This window comes from Branchiostoma lanceolatum, chromosome 13 (assembly GCF_035083965.1).
Source record: "Branchiostoma lanceolatum isolate klBraLanc5 chromosome 13, klBraLanc5.hap2, whole genome shotgun sequence".
NCBI classification, from domain to species: Eukaryota; Metazoa; Chordata; class Leptocardii; order Amphioxiformes; family Branchiostomatidae; genus Branchiostoma; species Branchiostoma lanceolatum.
Window position 1 is genome coordinate 8,805,323 of NC_089734.1, and position 22,993 is coordinate 8,828,315.

A 22,993-nucleotide genomic window follows, 5' to 3' on the forward strand; every position below is an offset into this window, starting at 1 on the left:
AGCATATTTGTATATTTGTATAAAGCAAGTCCCAGGCGAAGTGACGACAGGTATGTCACTCAAATCTTACAACCAATTCTTATGTCTAGAAAGAATGACTGACGTAAAAGCTATACAGGACAGGAAAGACCGTACAGGCGATACAACATTATCATCACAACTGGTTGCACGTACATGTGTTCCACTGCATTCTGATTATTTCCTGTGAATGTATTTCACTATTTAGTCGGACCCAATGCAATCCATCCCCACTTAATTATTCAATCATTCAGGACAGTTTTCAGGCCTAATCTATCAAAAGAACAAAGCTGTCGTTTCTGTAGAAAAGTGAATAGATACTATTGCTGAACGGCCATACTACACAACAAAAGAAGGACAACCTTCAGCTTACAGCATGAAACAAAAATCTACTGGCGCGTACTGCGCTTGTTTCGTCTTAAGGCTGAATGGACGTCCAATATAAGATTCAAGTTACATCAATATTGCAATAATGTACAGATATATTAGAATATACATCGAAATATAAGCTTCTAATAATACAGTTGGAAGAATGTACAAGTAAATACACACGTAAGACTATACATGTAGCTAGTTCCACAACGTCACAACTTTTTTCATCAAGTATGCAATACAGAAACTGATTTGCATTCCTTTACTTTGCAGTATTTATCAACGTTGCATGACAAATTTTGGCTGCAATATGACAAATGTTGCCAGGGGTCCCCACAAACCGACCCGACGACTTTTGTGTAACAGATAGCCCGGGGCTATTAATGAGATCAGCATTATTTCTATGTGCATACGTAATACACAGGTGTTGTTCTGTAACTGGGGGTCATACAGCATATGCATTCGTATGTGTATGTGTACAAAATTACAGGTCCTGAAGTCTATTTACTTTCGTAAGGCTTCAAGGATACTGGCTAGGCCAGCAGATTGTTTTATATTCAAGAAAAAAGTCGCGGCTGCGTTTCTACTTGCTTATCACAAGCCGGATCTTGGATGACCCACTGTCACACTTCCAGCCCTTCCATTTGACTGCAGGGACTCTATGATCGTTAAATCATGTGTGTACTGCCCGTTTAGGAAGACACTGCCAGCGGACAGCGTTTATTGTTAGACCACGGTTCGGCTCCTGTTTTCAGTAAGCACGGAGATACAAAGGTAAGTTGTTTTCACTTCCGCGTTGTCTTCGACTCTGGGTCATGCATTTTTGGCATTCTGAAAACATGCTGTCACATTTACAGAGAACATAGGGAAATAATTCGGTAATTCGATCATAGATATTCTCAGGAATATAACTAGTGAAACCTAAAGTGATGGCCATTGTGGTGTAACATGTCTGGGAGAGGGAGTGGTGGGGTAAATAAAAATACCTTTAGAGTAGTCGCCATACACAAGCAAGCATGGAATTAACTCAGTGTTGCACTTCCGTTCGTCAGAGTCAACCACGCATAACAGCTACAGCTAGCATCGAAAGCCGTATTACCCATGGCAACGAACAGCAATCAACAGACTCCAACAGACGGGTAAGTTGCAAGGAAAATTTGATTAAGGGAATTCATACATTACCACATAATATGCCACATAAGGAAAGCGCCATATGTACTGTGCGACAAACTGTGGTACTGCAGCTCTAGTGGTGAAACATTCTGGAAAAAAGATAACGAAGTTAACGATTATGGTATCAACAATTTATGTTGGAGGGCAAGAGAAAAAGAACGTTCCTGGCACATGTATTGTACGTACCTTTATTTTTGATCACACAGGAATGACTGTCCCCTGGAAGTCGACCAGCTCACCATCTCTGAGAAACACCTGTCCCAAGATGAGCTGGATGAACTGGAGCGGATACGGGACGATGGAACCACAGACTTCGAGAAAGTAGCACACAGAATGACACTGAAGATCCAAGAGTCCGAGCACGCCACTGTTAACATAGGCATTGTCGGTGAAGCAGGGGCGGGGAAAAGTACGTTTATTAACTCGTTTCGCGGGATAAAACCCGGTGAGGAAGGTGCTGCTGAGGTCTCAGCCTTCCGTCATACCACCAATGACGTCACGCGGTATCCTGTACCAGACAACCAAAACATCGTCCTTGTGGACTTTCCTGGGGTCATCTTCCGGAACACCGGTACAAGAACAGATGTGGTAGAAGAGTTCAACACCAAAAGCTACCTGAATCTCTACGGCGCCGAAATGGAAGAGTGCGACGTGTTCCTTGTCTTCGTCACGTGTCGAGTGAGCAACAACATCATCTGGATTGCCAACGAAGTCAGAAAGATGAAGAAAAACGTTCTCTTCGTGCGGTCAAAAATTGACGTTGACTTGGCGAATGAGAGTAGAGACAACCCCAGGCGTTTCCCCAAAGGCACGTCCGCCAATACTATAGAGGTGCGTCGTTTTCTTGAGGAACTGCGCAAGGTTACCACGAAGGAGCTAGAGAGGCTTAGCTACACCGAGGTGAAGGAGACAACGGTGTTCGTCATCTGTGGACTGTCAGATGATGTGGCATCTGGTACTTTCGACATGACCAATCTCCGCAAGGCTATCTACAACACACTGACGGTTGACAAGAAGGGGGTACTCATCAATGGGTTGGTCGAGTTTGCCACCGACATGGTGCACGACAAGGCAGAGTATCTCAGGTCACGGGAAGTCATTGTAGCAGCCGTGGCGAATACAGTCATCAGTGCAACCCCAATACCAGGCCTGGGATTAGCTCTAGACATCGGTAGGTTCTTTTTGTTATTGTTGTCTTAACACATTAATAAACGTTAACATTCACGGCACTTTCATACGGCTGTGTCTTGCTGTGACATAACTAGCCAATAGGTCATCATAGGACTATGGATCAAAAGTTGAATATATAAAAGCCATTATACGTTAAGATAATCATCCAATTGCCAGCTTCGAAGATTTGAAGTTGTGTCTGATCGCATACAAGCAATTGTCGTAAAATATAGTAGACACGCTGTCCCGCTACGTTTTTCACATCATCATCATCATCATCATTATCTTACATAGTAATTTTATTGACTTTAGGAATACTTGTGGGAGGATATCACCGTTTCAAGAGAGCCTTATGTCTTGACAAAAAGTCGCTCAGACAGCTAGCTGCGGTGGGAAACAAAGACTACGAAAGTCTCAAGAAGTTCGTCAACAGAAGGCTGGTGCTGAGCGAAAAGATCGAAGCTGCATCGGGCCCCTTGGCGATTCGAGCAATCATCGGTGGTGCAGCAACAGGCGTGACTCTGGGTGCTATTGCCTGCACAACGTTGGCAATGAGAGTCTCCCTCCCACTTGTTGGAGGGATCCTTGCAGCGCCTGCCTCGGCTGCATTGGTGGTGTACATCATGCGGAAGATGATCAACGAAATGGAGAGATGTGCCATCGAGCTTCACGAGTATGCATTCGGAGAGGAACCGAGGTGCGTACAAACCTAATTGTAACACCATTGGAATCTTACAATTTTTTTGTATCAGCAGCACTGGCGTATCATTATTTCCATTCCGGTAATTTTTAAGGCAAATGAAAATTATAACATTGAACTTTATTTCATTTCATACACAGCCCAGCAAACATCGGGATACTAGGGAAAGAATGCTCCAGCAGAAGGGAATTCCTGAACGCCATTCGCGGCATTCGTAGCAGCGATCTAAAGCCCTCCATCCCGGAAAAGAGCTCCAAAAAGCCTAAGGAGCACGAATCTTCTGATAACCTGGTGTTCGTGGAGTTCCCCAGCCCACAGATAAAGAAGTCCTTTTTTCGAGATACACTTGACGAAGATGGGTACAGGAAGAGCTTCGGGGACGACTTGAAGCTGTGTGACGTCTGCCTCGTGTTCATTGACAAGGAGATGACCGCAGAAACGGTTGCCGTTGCGAAGATTGCAAAAGAGAGGACCAAAGTGCTGTTTGTAAGGTAAGCTGATAAAGCATGTAACCAACAAAGAGTAAGTCTCTACCAGACTAACTACGTCGGCTATAGGGAGAATATTTGTAAGGGGAGTTTGGCCACCGCGCACCATAGGCTTTTATGTGTAGGCCCTGGGAGGGGGAGATGTTAACCTTCCCGCGGCCAATTATTCATTTTCCCCCGAATTCTAGGCTCCATACCCCCGTAGAAAGGCCTGGTGGAGGCTAACAAAGTCAAAGAATGGTGATGCCATGTTACCTTTTCACTTCTCAGGGTAAATGAGTTCCACCCTTCAGCAAACCAGAGCGGAACAAGTGTGATCAGCGCTTTCCGAAAGCAGCTTGAGAAAGTCAAGTTCGGTGACGTCGACATGTCTGACGTCTTCATCATCAGCACCGAGTACGATGCTGTGACTCAAGACATCGGAGAAACTCCTGCTCTGAGACGTGCCATCTTTAAAGAGCTCCAAGATGCTGACAAGACAGACAGGTGAGTTGGTACGTTTGAACCCGATGTTGGTGTAAGTATATAATCTGCAAACGGATCTATCGGGGGCAAAGACCGAATCCAACTGGCAAAAGGAGTTTTAATCGCCACTGTTTGAGATCTCGGTGGCGATTAAAACTCTTTTTGGTTACGGTCTTTGCTACCGATAGATTTGCTTGGATATTAGTAGGTATATTCTACGCATCCTACAGTTTCTTTGCATTAGACATTCTTGAAGTTATATTATATTATGATAAATAAGTTGATATTTTCTTGTTTTTACAGAAACGTGATGTATATGAGTTTGGATACGTTGATGTTGAATGACGATGATGCAGGCTCCATCACGAAAGGTCTAGCGGAGGGTTTGAGAGCAATAGAGATGTTTGGACAGAACCAGTCTGATGACGTGTCGGACCTGATAAAGAGCAAAGAAGACTGTCTGCCAAAATGGGAGCAGACAACGATTCGGATAGGTTGAGACTTTTCATAAAAATGCATTAAAAATGCTTCTGGCTATTGTTACATTGCAACTTTATGTTGGGTGTTGCTGTCATTTATTGAACTGTGATCATTTAATGCTATTAACGGGGTTCTTGGGAGCTTGATTTTCATGTTTGGTTGGAGAAAATATGAGCCTCATTTTGGGAATGTTCACCACGATTGAGTCTTCACAAAGTTGACCATATGCTTCTACTCAAAACACAACAAATTTATGTTTATTACGTGTTTTTCTAAATGTACCTATCTACATGTAGGGATCATCAGTGGCCATGGTGTTGGAACGAACACCTTCATCAGTTCTTTCCTGGGATATCGTGAGAAGGTGGCATCTCGTACAGGACCTGGATCCGGATCCACTCATACAGAATACACGTCAGCAGATCCAGAACGGCCGCAGAATCTCACTGTCGTCAGATTCCCTGCAGTATCGTTTGCAATAGGTAAATTATCTTTATCAGTATCAACAGCCGACAGGAGAATCCATCAGTATCAACATTGTGATGAAACTATAACGTTATGGCATAGGGTGACATGGTTAACTATCCACATACAAAACGACTCCATAGTTCCTCACCTGTTTTATTTAGACAGCAACACACCAATGCACAGTTAGTTGTAACTTTCATCAGAAAGAATTCTACAATGAAATATTATTTTTCTTAATTGTATGCTTGTTACACATAGGGAGGCCAGAAGACATTAAGTCCAGGTACATGAAATGCCAAGTGGACAACATGAAGAGTTGTGATGTCTTCATCGTGCTCTGTGGAGAGGCTGTGGTGACAGAGACCATCTGGCTAGCAGTTCAAGCACTAGAAATGGACAAGAAGGTATTGAAACTGGCCAACAGTGCATCACAAACAAAGTATTATAATATTTCAAATACAAATACTAAAAATGATGGACCATAACAATTTGAGAGAAACAGTGCAAATTTTTAAAGATGACTTAATAGAAACTTACTATCAAAATATTGAATATAAAAATAAATTGTCTATGCCCCTTGGTTGCGTAAAAAGAGTCTTTTTATTCAATTTTCTATGCCATTTTTGAAAAACGAAGTAAGTAACATCTCTTTGCATAGCTTTTCTTAAAAGACTGCATAACCAGATTTTACAACACAACCAATAACTAGATACAATATACTTTCACAGGTATTATTTGTCAAGTCAAAGTTTGACCTGACAACTAACAATACAACTTTAAAGGATGGGACCAGACCTCAGCCTGACCCATCCAGAGAACAGGCAGTCAAGAAGAGCATGGCTGCTGGGATCCAGGTTTGCTTAATTACTTTAATTTAATTACATTCTTTGAAAATTGATTACATGCTTTGAAAAAAAAAAGAAAAACCAAAGAGCAATGTCAAACAACCATCAAATGGTAGACAGTGACGAATGAATGGAGATGCATCCTCTCTCATTCTCCCTCTCTAACTACACAGAACATCCTATATCTTATTTTTGGCAGGTTGATTGATGACTTATCATCCCCATATAGTCCTGAATCAAGAATGATGATAGCTGATATTTGTCTGGGTCCAATGAGCTGTCTAATTTGTTGTTGCTTTTGACAGGAGAAGCTTAGTGCGGAAGGATGGGGTATGACAGTTAAGATGGATGACATCTTCCTCATCAGTGGGAACTGGAACAATGTCAAGCAAGGAGCGTATGACATGGTCCGACTCAGACAGGCCATCATTGAACCATTAGATGAACTACAAAAGCAGGTAAAGCTATGATTCTCGAACAGAATGTCTATGTTTCAGTCACATCTACTACAATAGTTAATTCCAAACTTTTATCATAGATTTCGATACAAAAGTGCAACTCTTGGTAAATAAAACAAGCATCAAGAAAACATTGGAAAAACAACATGATTACAATATCAAAAAGCCTTAAGTTTGTAATCCTGCCAAAAACACTACTAGTAACATTTTAATCCTATTAAGCACCACAAGAGAACACAAAATATGTGGTCAGTAAAATGATCAATGGGACAATCTAATTGAGTTTTGCTCAATATCCTAATATTGATGACCAATGGAACTGTGATAAACTGGTATGATCAATTTCTTGTATGTACCAACAGGCGTTTGTCATGCTCTGCAAAGATCACTCCCTGCGTATGATCCCCACCAAGTCAAGACTCCTGAAACAGATGGTGTGGGCACAGGCCGTCCAGTCAGGGGCGCTGAGACCATGGTCTGGACTCCTAGTGGACACGCCGTTAGACCTTGGTAACTTTTTTCTTTAAGTTCTACAATGGTGTAACACATAAATTATATGCAATTGTTAGTCACACAACAAATTCGTCATTCTCCTTTTGTTAAGGACCTGAGATCTATCAGGTATTATATTAACCAAATGAAATTACAACAAAGAAACTGAGTTTAGAGTCGCGTAAAACTATATTTAGCTAATCAGTCAAAAGATATTCCTTATCAACCTGTTGCCTCTATTTGTAGTTGTGTCAATTCAATTTGCTGAAAATATACTTTTCATAAGATGAAATGGTGTCCCTCTATGTGATATCAAATACGAAAACATTTCAAACTTTATCTTTTACAGAGACCATCAGAGAATCCAGTGAAGTGTACAAGAGGTGTTTTGGTCTGGATGAAGCTTCCCTGGAAGACTTGGCTGAGTTAGCTGGGATAAATAAGGAATGTATCCGAGAGTCTGTACGGAGGAAACTGCCCATATGTACAGGCCTCTTTGACACTTCTGATCCATTGCCCCAATCCACCGTCCGTGGCCTTGTTGGCATGATAGCCCAAAATGGCAGTACTCTCATGACCCTTGAACTTGCAAACTACTCGTTTGAGACAACTGTAAACTGTGGCTCTTTGAAAGGGAAAGCGATGCATGTTGTTGCTTATTTCTTGCGTAAGCTAATAGCTGAACAGGCAGAATGTGCATGTGTACTCCATGAAGAACTTTTTGCTACCAGATGAGATTGTGCTTTGTGAACACGGGTGAAATGTAAATATGCTTCTACAATTTAACACATTGCTCGACATCATAATGAATAGTTGTACAGCTGTGTTTTTTTATCATACACTGGATTTATTTTGAAATAACACATTCTTATTTAGCATATTTACAAAATGTATCAGACACCTTGGATCATAAATACTGGCATCTGTGTACTGGTTATTGTATCTTATTCCATTATTCTTTGAGCACTGCAATTCAAGTTGTGCCATAAGTAACGTTTACTTAGTAGTTTTGTGTGTGCATAATGTATTTTGTGTGTGTTGTGTTGTGTTGTGTAGCAAAGTGTGTTGTAACGTTATATGAGTTACGTATCTAATTCTGTTACAGTAAATAATCATGTCACAGGGTAAGATGAGTCTGTCAGCATAACATCAGAGCAACCTAGAGGTAATCTGATATTTCTGAAGGAGGCTACTTAGTATCTGTGGACAGTCTGTTTAATTTGTGCCTTTATTCAATTAGTCTTGATAAGCTCTGAATGTAGGCCTTCATCTGAGTACTTGTCTAGTGCTTGTACTTTGTCTGTGTGTACTTTGTGACAAAAGGCACATACATATCACCTGATGACTGTGTCCAATCAGAAGTAAACCTACATGTATGTTGCGGTGTATCTATAAGGAAATCTCTGAATCAGCCATAATAAACTGTACAATGGTACAGTCAGTTACAAAGTACAAGTTATTTGGTTTTCAATCAACAATAAACATCCCAGACCGTTTCATTCCAATAGGTCAGGGGCAGGGCAGGGCAGACATTTTATGCAATCATTTTTTTCACATTTGCTTTTACCCCTCCTATATTGAGGAGCTTTCTATATAAACTATAATAGTTTATATAGACAGTTCCTCAAAATAGGTAGGTTAAAAGCAAATGTGAAAAAATGATTGCATACAATGTCTGCCCTGCCCTGCCCCTGACCTATTGGAATGACACGGTCTGGGATGTTTATTGTTCTTCATGTTTACCTAATGACAGCAATCCTTGTCAATCATATGACTGTCACAAGTTGAACACTTCACAGTTGGCGTAACGAAGGTGTGGTGAGGTAAGGAGAGCTTTGCTATTGCTATTGCTGACTTCTCACACTTTCATGTCTAATACTAAACCAATTTGCCATCAGTGGTTTAAGAGGTACCTACTTATACTGGACCCAATCATTTTTGATGCTGAGGTGATAAACCTGGAAAGTTAAAATAGAAGTAGAGTACATAAGGTGACAGTACAGAAAATTTCTTCAGACTTTATCATAATTGTGGTCTTTATTGAAAGACTTTTAAATTGACATATGATATGTATTGGTTAGGAAAATTTTTACTTCTATCGCTTATAAGTAGACAGATACTGGTATTTGCATTGGTATATACCCAGCATGCAAATCACATTGTTTTTGGGTATTTGTTTAAGTTACTCAGTAAATGTGACCTTTGAGTTGCCCGGCAGACAGATGCAACACTAAATATATATGTGTCCTAACTGACCAGGCTTTACAAAAATTACAAAAGGTGACCCAGTACCTCAACTGAGATTAATGTTGTTGTTTTGTTTTCTTTTACTAAATTGTCATCACATAACAAGATCAAAAGCTCATTTAAGGTTAAAGGATTGGGATTGAAACAAGCAGGATACTTTTAAATATAAGTAAGAAACATCATGCCCCAAATAAGCTCAACTCAGTGAGGACTAACTGACCCATTTAGAGGAAGCAGGGGTAACTCTCAGCAGGATGGGCCAATACTTTTATTGATAAGTGTACACCTGGTGTCTGTTTATTACCTTAAAGTCTATAATGCTATATGTCCCAGCTTAAAGCTCAAGACAATTTAGTACAAGGTCCAAAGATGACTAAAACTTCTGATAGTTTCCTTCAGTTTTCAACTAAACTTTTATTTCAGACAACAAAAATGGGGAACAAGCAGAGCAAAAGTACAGAAGATGATGCCACAGATTTCTCTGGCGTCCTTCAAGTGCTTGATGATGATGAGTGAGTCTTTACTTTCTTCGTGCATTTCTTTCAGATATGCAAATCCAAAAGTGATTCAGCATATACACTAGATTCTGAAATGATTTCAAAATTTATAAATGATACCAGTACCAATGATAAGGCCTCAGTGGACTTCCCTGAACAAAATTGGAATAGTCCTGAGTAAGAAAGAGGCTGCCATGATATTGTGTGCCCAAAGAACAAAGTCTTCAGTCCTTGACCAACATACATTCCCAATAGATGATCCAGTATCCAGTACCTTCGTATCTTACTTTATGTCATACCTGGGCCCATACGGGTGTTCCGCAACATGTGATAATTTGCCGTATCACACGGGGCTCTACTTTTATCACACTGACTTCCATAGAATATTTTGAATGCATTTCGAGTGCGCCGCTGTCAAAAATTTGAATACTGGATTCAGTTGTTGGAATTGCAGCTGTTACAATATTTTGTTCGAGGACACCAACTTTTCTCAATTTCTGATGCATTTTGCATTGAATTGCATATTTTCTCGGACATAAATAAAATACAACACCTTGTATTCCGCATCACCCTCGGTCCCAGCCCTCCCGTGGGTAGCATTGCCCTCCGGCCTTTGTATTCTAATTCACTTGCAGAGCTTGAGATTTGGACCTGCAGTAACCTGAAATGTTCATAGGCAACCCAGCTTTTGGATCAAGTTAAGCCCACTGGGCAATCTGGCTTCAAAAAGTATTTTGTCAGCGCTGATTCATAGCATTATTTAACGATTTTTGGTAACAGTCTGTTCTTGCATAGTTTAGGGGTAATAATGATCAGTCATTTGTATTATTAGGCTGTTTTAGGTAAACTATTATCCTTCGTTGTCATGTCAATTTCATGACAACAACTTGGATTGTCAAACTCAATATAACGCAATGCAGTAACAATACAATACAATACAACAGTAAATGTTAGTGGAAGGGTAGATGTAAATCAATAGCATCTAACAGTCTATCTTTTACCATGCTCCACAGAGAGGCACCTCCTTTAGAGCTTGGTCTTCTTGAGATTAGTGAAGATGATTTGTCTCCACAACAAAGGGAGATGTTACGTGAAAGAGCGGAAGATGGGGGTCAGGCAACATAACTGCTCAAGAAGCTCTTGAGATTGTAGCTGACAGCAAGTCAGAACCTGACAAGGTCCAGATTGGAGTTGTCGGTGAAGCAGGGGCAGGGAAGAGCACGTTTATCAACTCATTCCGTGGGCTGTCACCGGGGGATGTGGGAGCTGCTGAAGTGTCTGCAATTGGACATGCCACAACTCAGCCAACATCTTATGACGTCCCTGGAAACAAAATTGTCCTTGTCGACTTCCCTGGTGTCTTATTCAAGCCCAAGCAAGAAGCAAGCAGTAGCGATGGAGCTCAAGAGATTATCTTCAACATATCCAGTTATCTTGATCTCCATAAGGAGAAGATGCAGGAGTGTGACTTCTTCCTTATTTTTCTGACGAATCGGCTGAGCAACAATGTGGTCTGGATTGCCAAAGAAGTGCGCAAGATGGGGAAAAGGCTACTTTTTGTAAGATCACAAGCAGATGTAGACATTGAAAAGGCAAGGCGGGACAACCCCAAAGACTTTCCAAAGAAGATTGGCAGCCAGATTGTAGACAGTACAGTTATGGCTAAGTTTAAACAGTCTGGAAAGGAAACCTTGGAAGCTCTTGGATATGGCAAGGTAGATGAAAAAGACATTTTCATCATTTGCGGACTGAAAGGTCAAGTAGCTCGCGGTGACTATGACATGGGTGCACTCCGTATAGCAATGCTCAACAGCCTTTCAACCTCCAAGCAGAATGTTCTGATAAAGAACACCCAAGACTTTTCCATAGATACAATTACACAGAAAGCAGACGTGATGAGGAAAGCAGCGTGGGGAATAGCAGCTACAGCTGCAGCTGTCAGTGCAGCACCTGTCCCTGGCCTAGGTGTGGCTGTAGATATTGGTAAGTGTCAATGTTTGTACACCTACTCTACTACATATACACCTACATGCTTGACAAAGTTATGCATTTCTTCAAATTATCTCTGAGTCGATAATTGGTCAAATTCGCTTAACATCAAATGTTATATGCCATAACACAACTCAGCTAGCAGGTATGAGGGTATGGTCTTGTTTTCACATTTAATAATTAGCAAGCACATTTTACTGTTCCTGTTAGTAATCATGGTTTCCTGGCAGAGCCTCAGCATCTGCCTCGCCTAGCAATTTTAGGCTATCATACCATGATGAAAGAAATGAAGCTGGAAATATGTAACTAGTTTATTTGCCATCAACATTGTCTTGATTAATTGTTGCACATTACAGAGGAATGTAGAAATCAAGACAGGCAATTTGAAATGCATGATTGTATGCTGGTATTCTTTGAAAGCAATCATTATTATAGAATATAAATGACAGGCATTTCACATTGAGTATGTTAAGTATTTATCAAGGCATGTTACATGTATCTGAAAGTACATATTATATAATATTATCAATAAGATGACATTTCAATATTATCTTTATGGTGTTTCATTACAACAGCCGCAGTGTTTGCAGCATACATGACTGTCCGCAGAGCTTTTAACATCGATGATGAATCTCTCGAGCAGTTGGCCTGCATTTCTAACAAATCTGCTCTGACCTTGAAGAGGTTTCGTAACCAAAATTCAACACTTTGGAATGCTATAAAGAACAGCAGTGGTCCCATGGCACTCCGAAATATTGCTGCTCTTGCAGCATCTTCTGTCACAATGGCTAGCCTAGCGATAACAAGTGCCACAATGAAAATAGTACTTCCAATCATTGGTGGAGTCATAGCTGCTCCAGCCTCCTTTGCTCTGATAGTGTTCCTTGTGCGAAAGTTCATTGAGGAGATGGAGACCTGTGCGACCAAGCTGTTCAAGTTTGCTTTCAGTGATCAGGACATGGGGTATGATATCTGCCTTGAATATTTCTTGTACTCTGATGAGAAAAGCACATAAGCATGATGATGGCAGAAATCAAAGTTGTGGTACGGTAGACATGCCTATTATTGTCAAGTGTGCACATTGATGATGAAGTGCATACTGATGAACTCCCTTTTCATTCTAAAGTTCCTTACAAACTTACTATCAGTGAATTACATTGATTTGCGCATTGCTTACCAAATTATATCTTACTCAAGTTAGCATCTACTGATAATCACTACAGTTGATTTGCCAGTAAAACACCACTTAATTCTTACAAATACATTATGTTTCCAACCTCAACAGGCCTGCAGACATTGGCATTGTAGGAGATGGAAATACTGGAGAGGCCACCTTCATCAACAACTTTGGCAGCTTACTTCAACATGAGGAGAGAGATCCAAATAAACCCACCACAGAAACCACACTTCACAAAACATTTGGAGGTGCCCAACTTGTAGAACTCCCTCCTCCTCTTGTGAAAAAGAAGCTGTTCAAACGTACCTTTGATGAAGAAGCATACTTCAAAAGCTTTGCTGATGACATGAGAGCATGCAGTGTGCTCTTGGTGTTCATTGGAAACACAATCAGCGAAGAACTTCTCACAATTGCAAGAAAGGCTAAAGAGATGGAGCTACAAGTTCTGTTCATAAGGTATATGTAGCACATCTTTGGACAAACTTATACTGGAATACATTTCTTAAGACACATTGGTCATTGCAAATTTACAGCTAAGTAAATGCATGGCCATGGAATATATTCAAAAGATACAGATTCTGAAGTATATGGTTTGACATTTCACCTTAAGTTTCTTTTTTCTCACAGGACATGTCTGGATGAAGATGAACTCCACTATATTGACAGCATCCGAAAGGTAGGACATACCATGGAATCCTATATATTCGAGAACACTACATAGCACTTTTCAAAAGCATTTGCATCCAGCTAGAAGCCTCACTTTGTCATGAAATAGAGCAAGAATTCTTGCTTGATTTACATAATTATTAGTGTGTTTATTTTTTGCAGGAAGCCCATACTGACCTGACAGCTCACATTGATGGCATTGCTGCAACTGACATCTTCATCATAAGTGACCAGTACGACAGTATGGTTCAAGACAAATGGGATGTTGGCTTCCTCAGGGCAGCAATTCTCCATGCCATTGACATGATTGATATGACTGACAGGTATCTAGCATATAACAATGAAGATTAAGCCTGAGCAATTACCAGTTTCCTATATCACAATATTTTGGTCCATCCTGCTGTATCTAAAAGCAACACTAATTCTGTCAAACTAAGACTGAATATCAAAGCCAACAGGAATGTGATGTCAGCAATAGGCAACTTCTACATTTTTGTACTCACTCCAATATATCATGATTGCAATGTACCATTTTTAAATTTAGCACCTAGAAATTTATTGTTTCAGAAACTTGATGGAAATTCCGAGAGAAACGACTATTGCACTGAAAGAGGATGAGAGCAGCAGACCAAGCCATGACATACTGAGGGCACTCTATGGCTCTGCAAGGGTAGTCAAACCACTCTTACCAGACTGGAAGGCAGCAATCATCTCTGTTGGTAATTCATGTTTTACTTCATGTACTTCAGTTGGGGGGGGGGGGGCTGCTGGTGATGATGGATTCTCCTGTCGGTACGACAGATGAGTAGGCTCACACGTCATTTGCCAAGGTGGGTCCTCATGTGGGAATGAAGACCAATTCGTGACGCACATGAACGGCCACAGATGCTGCACGGAAAGGAACAGTCTGGTGTGGAGTGCTGTTTCCTCTTCTCCTTCTTCTCCTGAATAGCAGCAGCTCTGTTGGCCTCGAATGTCCTAATTCCTAACGCGCACTGATTTCTCCACAGCGCTCTGTCTTGGGCAATGGCTTCCCAGCAGTCAACGTTGATGTTGCAGCTCTTAAGGCTTGTCTTCAGATTGTCTCTGTACCTTTTGAGGGGTCTGCCCTGGTTGCGGTGCCCTTCTTTTAGTTGCCCATATAGTAGCATCTTGGGAATTCTGCTGTCTTCCATGCGGACAATGTGTCCTGTCCATCTTAGCTGGCACTTGATGATCAGGCATTCAATGCTAGGGAGGCCACACTTCTTTAGGACCTGAAGGTTGGACACTCTGTCCTGCCATTTGATGCTGCAGATTTTCCGGAGACATCGCTGATGAAACTGCTCCAGTAGTTGGATGTGCCGGCGGTAGGTTGTCCAGGTCTCGCAGCAGTAGAGAAGTGCACTCAGTACAACGGCTTTGTACACAGAAATCTTGGTGGAGAGGCGGATGCCGTGGTCGTGCCACAGTCTCTTCGTGAGACGGCCAAAGGCTACACTTGCTTTTCCAATGCGCTGCATCACCTCTGCGTCAAGAGATCCACTGCTTGTGATGGTGCTACCCAGGTAGCAGAACTTTCCCACAGTCTTGATTTCTGTGTTGTTGATGACGATGGGAGGAGGTGGTGGCACGTTGGCAGCCTGTGATGGTAAAGGCTGGAACATGGCTTCAGTCTTACCTAGGCTGATCGTGAGACCGAACCGTCCACAAGCATGTACTGTAAATGCATTTCAGTTCGCCTGGTTTTCATTTTTCAATTGTGATTAAAAAACTGCTTAATTTTGCGGTAGGGAATAAATGAAGTGTTCCCTGTGGTTTTAAGTTCACATTTGAAACAACAGTAGCACATGGCCGATCGGAGCATTTTTTTTCCGACTTTAGATAAAGGCACAAACAAACATACAAACAAACACTACAGTCATAGGTGGGCAAAAAGTTCCGTGGTAGTGTTAAGTTTGCAAGAAACTATGAACGTAAGACCATCGCGAACATTTCTGCATCTACATTAATATAATTGCTTAATTGTGCGCTATCATGACAGCAGCTTTGATATCCCTCACCATAATGTAATTACATTAACTAAAGTTGCTGACAGATATGACGATTTTACAGGGGTGATTGGCAAACCTGAAGCTGACATCAGAACATTCATCTGCTCCCTTCTTGGACTTCAAGATGACCACCTGCCTGGACAGGCTAGGGACCCTGCCAAAGCAACAGTGTACTACAATCCAAGCCACCCCAGCAACATCTCTGCTGTCCACTTTCCACCAGCTTCACTTACTCCTGGTAGCAAATTATTATATCAGTAACACATGTTTGACATTCACAATTCAAGAGTGGAACCTTTTTGGTCATTTCTTGCTTGCTTAGTATGCCATTACTACTCCATCAGAAACACTGCATGATGTGTACATGAAACCTGCTTACTTAAATGATGATTGTCAATCCAAACTTTTAATAATTTTTTTGTAGCACTTATTTCAGTGACTGATAGAACAGTCACACGCAATCGTTCTCAAATCACACAGTGTTTTTTTTGTCTCTGTTTGCACAATCCAGGACAAAATGGATCTCTCTTTGTTTCCCGGTACATGGAGTTCCACGGAGACAGGATGAAGGACTGTGACCTGTTTTTGGTCTTCTGCCAGGACAAAGTGACTGAGGAGGCAGCCTGGGTGGCCAATGAGGCTATGAAGATGAGTAAGAAGGTATCAAGCTCACATGACTGACCTTTGAATTAAGGATATAGTACTAAGTTAACACAAAGATGTTTATTATGGATAACGAAATGAAAGATCTATTCTACATATCACTAGCCTGCCAAAATGCAGACAAAAAGGGATGTGTCTTTGAATATCATCTTTCTTTGTATCTTTAAGGTGCTCCTAATTGGAACAAAACGTGACCAAACTGCTACTTTAGGGGCTGCCAATCTTCCAACTAAGGACACAGAAGACAGGGAACTCCGCCACAGGCTAACAGATGAACTTCAGGTTTGAAATTCATTGCATCTATTGACAAGCATTTTGCCTTCAAGTATCTTTTGCTAGAAAGGTTGACTTTTCTTGTAAGTCCATTTCATGTTGTTTAACACTTAAACTTTCTTTTTTCTCTCTTACAGGAACATCTGCACAATGCAGGCAGTGGTCAGGTGATGGGTGCAAACAGCACCTTTATAATCAGTGATCAAGCTGATGACATGCTGATGGGGAAGCTTGACATGGTCAGACTGAAGACGGCAATCGTGTCTCAGCTCAATGACTTACAACAACAGGTACAACACTTAAATTTTGCATAGCAATGTCTAGAAGTATGTTTTTACTGAGCTCACTGCAAGTTCATAATGATTGTATAATTATGCATAATATGTATACACTGGTATACATACATTTTGTACTACTGAGGTCAATACTATGTGATTTATATATGTGCAGCAGAATATTTTATCAGAACATCACTTTATACATGTCCTATTAGAGGTTAACAATTCTAATTTCATACTTCCTACACTTGCAGGCATTTGTGATTTGCTGTCCGGACCTGTCACATGACTTTGTGAGTGAAAAGGCTAGGGTGCTAAAGAAGATAGCGTGGGTCCAGGCTGTCAACGCCATGGATGTCAACCAGGGACCTTGCCTACTGGTTGAAACACCAGTGAAGATAGGTATGCAAAAAAACTTTCATGAATTGTATATCAACAAATCCAAAATTGCAAATCATAGTAACCTTAAGTGGCTGTGATGCATATTTGAATTTTACATGAAACAAAATTGATTGTATTCACACTTCAAATTGATTTTTCAGAGTTATCAGGCTTAATTACGTCAGCTTGGAATAATTAATATGTGAGTGAGTGCTAAGTAATAACTTGGGTCATTATTTCTTTTTTTTCAGCAACTGTCAGGGTAGCCTGTGAGCTGTCCCAGAAGTGTTTGGGACTTGACGAAGCATCCCTCCCCAAGCTAGCAGCAATATCCGGTACAGACATAAAAGATCTCCAGTTATTTGTGCAAAGAAACCTTCCCATGTGCAGAAAGCTGTTGTCAGAAGACACCGACGACGTGCCTCCTGACAACATCCGTACCTTAGCAAGCCTGCTGTCCAAAAACAGCAGCACCCTTCTGACCCTTGGGCTGGCAAACTGGGCCTTCACAACCACTGTTCCTATCACAGAGTATGGTGGGAAGGCACTGAATGTTGTTGCCTACTTCTTGTGTAAGATGATTGACGAACAAGCAGAATGTGCAAAGGATCTGCACAATTATGCCTTTCACAAGTAAACACATGCCTACTGACTGAGGATTTTTGTAGAAATGTGCTATGTTGATGGTTGAATTTTACATTCTCTATGGCACATACATCTGCTTCTATGTTGGGGAAAAAGCAAGTGTAACTACTCCAGAATGTAACTGGTGTTTTTTAATGCATTTTAAGAAATATCCTTTTATCACCTTCCCAACAAGTTAAGTGAAAGACAAGACAAATTCAGCAGCAGAACAAGCACCCAGAACATCATACAGTACTTGTCAACTATATAATAAACACTTTTTTAATAGTATGCCTTTATATCGAAAATATTAGACTTTGTCAAAATGGCAAAAGTGGAATTCCAATCTTAAACTGGAGGGTGTTATAGGAAGTTTATCAGAACTAACCTGTTGGAGTAATGTGGACTATGCTAATTCTCTTTAAAGTTTTAAATCTAATAAGATAGCCAATAGCAATGCGATTTAACTTTAAGATTATCAAATACACACACACTGAGAATATACAGAATATTTGTCAGTGTTGTAGATTTATTTTTTCTGAACTATAATTTGTGCATCATCAAATGGATACTGTCTACGGATACTACTAGGAGCACATTACGGAGACATACTGTTTATGACATTTTGCTGTATTTTGTATCACACTTTTTGTAACTCTGGTAAGTCATATTTTCAAATGAGATTGCACAAGATAATTGACAGACAAATAGGAGATAAAAACAACAAATATACACAGACTGTTAAAAACTTGACACATAAAAATTATGAAGTTCGAAATTAATGTTAGCATTGATTCAGATGTTTGTTTCTTATGATAATTTTACATGTACAATACATATTAGTAGTACAGGCTCTACCTGTACTTATTTGATGAACTGGAAACTTATATCTTTAAGTCATCTGTTAATGTAAACCTAGATTATCAGTTGTAGTTCCAAAGTTTGTCAGTGATGTTGAATCAGTCATCTTCCATGTTAATAGATGGATCAAAGTTGTGAGCCAGGATCCTCACCTATAGAATAGTAAAACACATTTTTAGTACACTGATTTTTACATTATAACAGGACCTGGTGATTTTATATGGATTATTATTGTTAGATAATGGTTTAATTAGGGAGTTTGTGGTGAGTTAATTCAAGCTATCCTTTAGGCATCACTGATTATTTCTGGTATTTGACTGTAGTAAATACAGGTATTTTCACAATGTAGTACAGAAGTTGCATTCATTATCTATTGGTGATAATTACTATGCAATTGTATGATGTAAAATAAGAAAATACACAAATATCATTGTCATATTCAGAAATTCAGTCATTGACTTTGACATACAGTTAAACTTGAATCTTCAGTACATGGACTTGCAAAAACTGAATATGATATAACACTAAAAAATGTTACATAACAAATTATGATAAATATGCCAAATGATAGTTACTCATGAATTGACAAGCAACTGGATAGATTTGAAAACACCATTTCCAAATTCTATCCAGTTGTTTGAGTAACTATATTATTTGGTGTATCTTATTACCTGGATGTCTAACCTTTATCAATGTAACAGTTCTGTAGTTAAGATGATCAGTGTACCAAAATAAAGTTTTGCCTTCTTACCTTATCCCTCTCCAGTGTCAATGACTGTAGAGTGTCCTCCACCATAGATAACTTAGAGGCCAGGTTGAAGTGCTGTCCTTCTAACTCATCACAGGTGTCTATGTACCCTTCTTTGTGGGTCTGGAGGCTGTTGATTTTCTCTTCCAACATCTTGATCTGTTCTCTTAGGCTCTCTTCTTGTTTTTCTATGCCAGCAACTTGTTTCTGAATGGATGAATCAAAACAAGGTTAAGCAAGGAGACTTAATTTTCACTCTTCGTTTGTAAACATGCCTGAAAGGCTATAGAAAACGGTCTACATTTTTCTCTTCTAAATGATCTATCACTAACATTCATTTTAGGTAATTTTGCCTTCATTGACACATAGAATTAACAAAGTTTGAAAAAAGGACTACTAAGTACTTAAAGTAAGAACCATACAGTGGTATAATAAAACCACTGATCAGCAATTACTGTTGAATATATATAATTTATACATTTAGGAATGATGCTCACCTGTTCCCTCTCTAGTTGCTTAGCAACCGTCTCCATCTTTTCCTTGATGCCATCAGCCTCTGTCTCCAGCACTTCACACCTCATAGTCAGGGTGTGGTACTTCTCCACATAGTCCTCACCTCTGTTACCATGGTAACCCTTATGTTTACGATCACCATGAGAACCAGAGTCTCTCCTTTTCACACTGCTGGGTGCTGTCTTGTTTCTTTCGCTCAATGAATCAAACCTGCTGGTGCCACCTGAGTACTTTTGTGGAGCGTATGTATGATTGGCACTGCTTATGTAGATGTTTGAATGTTCCTTTGTTTTGGGTTTTCTCTTGTTTTTGTATTCCACAATTATCTGCTGAAGCATGATGTTGCAAGTGAGTGATGAGACTGAAATAAAAGTATAAACAAATTTCTGATAATGCATGAAACTTATAAAGAAGCAACTGAAGTCTGCAAAAAATTAAGTTTAGTTAGAATGGATCATAAGTCAACACAGACAGTTATAAGCTATAATGTCCTGACTTCACTAAATATTGAAAGCTACATTTTAACAGAGACATACTGCAACTACAAGGGAAGCTATTATATCATCTAACTAACTTAATATTCTAACCTTCCTCCCCACACCCTGGGCAAGTGTCTGTATGTCTGACACAGGCAGTACAGAAGGTGTGACCACATGGGATTACCAACATGGGCCGATGGTCTGGGGGAACCTGCAACAGAAACAAATTTCTTTACTTTTGACTCTACATTGCAATGTGCATGTATATTACATTCCCAACCAGTATGCTATATACAGAAATAGCCTGGAAAACAGCTTCTTCTTGGTGAGTTACTGGTATCTGCTTCTACAGGTGTTCTACTCCCTTTGTTTAACAAACATTTACAATGTACAAAAAAATAATACATTTTGTCGGGCACAGAGACACTGAGAAAAACAGACTTACCATAAGAGAAGAGCAGACCTGACACTTGTGTGTGTCAATATTCGATTCCTGAGAGACATGTCCACCTCCTTCTGACAGTGTGCCTTCTCCGCTTGTTGGTTTATCCATTCTCACCTTCAGTCTGTTTGCTATCTGATCTGCCAGTGCATCAAACATATCTGGAGACAACATCGCTCTACCTCTTGCACTTCTCGATCCTGATTGGTCCATTTGATCTCCTGTTGCTTCTGCATCATTTTGCACATCTTGCAGGTTGTGTTTGTGCAAAGGTTCCCTAGCAGAAGAGACACTGTCTTGTTTTGAGGAGTCATTGGTATGTGAATTGTCTTCAGAGTCAGACTGATGATCGTAAGGCGCAATTTCTTCTTCATCTTGTGTTCCATCCTCTGACTCTGTCCGTTTGGCACTATGATTACCATCAGTTAATTTATTACCATTTACTTCATTGAAAGACCCTTTGGTATAAGTTTGTGGCCTCTCCAGTGCTCTGCTTGCACTTTTGGACCTCTGTGTGGGTAGTTTTCCATCATTGTGTGCTGTTGCTGTTGTCCTTACTGATTCAAGTTTTCCAGACTTCGCTGTTGGTGCACTTGATGGTTTGGGAGGTTGAGATCTTGAGGACTTTTGTTTGAATTGCTTGTCAATATCATTCTTGGAAACCCATGGTATGTATGCTGTATCTACAATTGAAAAAGAAAACAGGCTATTAGCTAGGAGGGCATCAGGGCCCATGGGGGTCCTAAAAAAAAGAAATTATACGCCCTCTTTGCAGCTGGACACCAAGGATGCCTTGTTTCCCTGAAAATTACATGTGTTGCGCGCACACACACTGCCGATATTCTTTTCCTCCCATCATACACTGGAAGAGCATGCAAATTTATTGACAAGTAAAGCTACCAGGTAATTGTATTTGTTTAAAACATACTTGTAGACTGTGCAGCAGGTGTCTTGTCCTTCCTGTTGCCCGTCCCCCTTGTAGAACCCCCTGTCTGTCCTGTCTGTGTCTGCTGCCGCCCCCCTCCCCGGTCCAGCTGCTCTTTCCTCTGCTGCATCCATCTCGCTTGTTTACTCTGGATCTGTTTCACCTGTCAGAACATTTCATCATTATCATCATCATCACCATCATCATTGTATGTTTACTATCTGTTTCACCTGTTGCAACATTTAATCATCATAACTACCACCACCAATACTATCTTCATTGCAATCACCCTCATCAGTTCCATCACCATCTCCAACATAATCATCATGAATACTTTTGAGTTGATTTACCTGTTTTATAACTCGGATTAACTCCTACATAGTATTTTCTGCTTTAAAGACTCTGCTTATAAAAGTGTTGGTAGCAAACTTTTTTCATTACTTTCGAAAAGTATCAATCATATGAGACATCCCTATGGTCCAAGAAATCAGGACAGCAACAGGTTGTTTGTTCAAGTACCAAATGTAGCTCCTTGCAGTGAGAGAGAAGTTGAGGAATAGCAAACACAACACATCAGGGCGATTTACAAAACTCCTCTACCAAGACTATGCCATACACATGACATCTATGATCATTACACCGATATTACAGCAGTATATATTCCATATTTACATTTGCCACACGCCCCCCTCCCCACACAAATCCCTCTCAGACAACCTTCTCGGCGATTGCTTGTTTGGCCGCTTCATCGTCCCGTTTCTTTGGCATTCTCAAGGTATGGGCTGCCTTTTGAGAAAGAGTTTCAAAGAGTTAGGAAAGTGGTAAAACGTAGCTTGGGCAGAATACGACAAGGTTTTGCCTCATTTCTTCTGCTACCTTGGCAACATTTTCATTTGGACCGCGGTATTTTTGGATCTCACCATTCATCCATAGGTGACGTATATCTTGAATAATAGCCCTAAAAATAAATATTACGCCAACTTTGGAAGAAAATTTTAAATTCTTAGAAACAAAGAACCTCAAAATGTAGATTTTATGATTTCCGAAATTTTATGTCTGTTCTTGAAT

At 40.3% G+C, this 22,993-nt stretch overlaps 5 protein-coding genes and 1 long non-coding RNA gene across 6 annotated transcripts; 5 read left to right on the top strand and 1 right to left on the bottom strand.

Moving 5' to 3' along the window:
* The first annotated feature begins 780 nt into the window (after positions 1 to 780).
* LOC136447235 (interferon-inducible GTPase 5-like) lies at positions 781 to 4,885 on the top strand. The gene is made up of 7 exons (XM_066445953.1): positions 781 to 1,164; positions 1,443 to 1,529; positions 1,770 to 2,734; positions 3,046 to 3,430; positions 3,574 to 3,924; positions 4,192 to 4,407; positions 4,690 to 4,885. The coding sequence occupies exons 2-7, from the start codon at positions 1,492 to 1,494 to the stop codon at positions 4,883 to 4,885; spliced, it is 2,151 nt and encodes a 716-aa protein (XP_066302050.1). The 5' UTR covers positions 781 to 1,164; positions 1,443 to 1,491.
* A 276-nt stretch (positions 4,886 to 5,161) lies between these two features.
* LOC136447436 (T-cell-specific guanine nucleotide triphosphate-binding protein 2-like) lies at positions 5,162 to 8,570 on the top strand. The gene is made up of 6 exons (XM_066446350.1): positions 5,162 to 5,348; positions 5,593 to 5,738; positions 6,063 to 6,188; positions 6,485 to 6,637; positions 7,000 to 7,147; positions 7,479 to 8,570. The coding sequence occupies exons 2-6, from the start codon at positions 5,622 to 5,624 to the stop codon at positions 7,862 to 7,864; spliced, it is 930 nt and encodes a 309-aa protein (XP_066302447.1). The 5' UTR covers positions 5,162 to 5,348; positions 5,593 to 5,621; the 3' UTR covers positions 7,865 to 8,570.
* Positions 8,571 to 8,793: 223 nt separating this feature from the next.
* On the top strand, positions 8,794 to 11,055 carry LOC136447870 (uncharacterized). Its single transcript, XR_010757789.1, has 3 exons — positions 8,794 to 8,952; positions 9,800 to 9,888; positions 10,887 to 11,055. It is a non-coding gene; the product is annotated as an uncharacterized lncRNA (long non-coding RNA).
* A 272-nt stretch (positions 11,056 to 11,327) lies between these two features.
* LOC136447236 (interferon-inducible GTPase 5-like) lies at positions 11,328 to 12,116 on the top strand. The gene is made up of 2 exons (XM_066445954.1): positions 11,328 to 11,856; positions 12,073 to 12,116. The coding sequence occupies exons 1-2, from the start codon at positions 11,328 to 11,330 to the stop codon at positions 12,114 to 12,116; spliced, it is 573 nt and encodes a 190-aa protein (XP_066302051.1).
* Positions 12,117 to 12,442: 326 nt separating this feature from the next.
* Positions 12,443 to 19,573, top strand: LOC136447274 (uncharacterized). Its single transcript, XM_066446005.1, has 11 exons — positions 12,443 to 12,825; positions 13,148 to 13,495; positions 13,667 to 13,715; positions 13,868 to 14,028; positions 14,273 to 14,424; positions 15,800 to 15,976; positions 16,250 to 16,398; positions 16,570 to 16,683; positions 16,812 to 16,964; positions 17,207 to 17,354; positions 17,585 to 19,573. The coding sequence occupies exons 1-11, from the start codon at positions 12,458 to 12,460 to the stop codon at positions 17,968 to 17,970; spliced, it is 2,205 nt and encodes a 734-aa protein (XP_066302102.1). The 5' UTR covers positions 12,443 to 12,457; the 3' UTR covers positions 17,971 to 19,573.
* On the bottom strand, positions 18,856 to 22,862 carry LOC136447275 (uncharacterized). Its single transcript, XM_066446006.1, has 7 exons — positions 22,643 to 22,862; positions 21,929 to 22,088; positions 21,004 to 21,683; positions 20,667 to 20,769; positions 20,064 to 20,440; positions 19,570 to 19,773; positions 18,856 to 18,970 (listed from the first exon to the last, which is right to left on the bottom strand). Exons 1-7 carry the CDS (start codon positions 22,691 to 22,693, stop codon positions 18,917 to 18,919), a joined length of 1,629 nt encoding a protein of 542 aa, XP_066302103.1. The 5' UTR covers positions 22,694 to 22,862; the 3' UTR covers positions 18,856 to 18,916.
* Between the last annotated feature and the right edge of the window lie 131 nt (positions 22,863 to 22,993).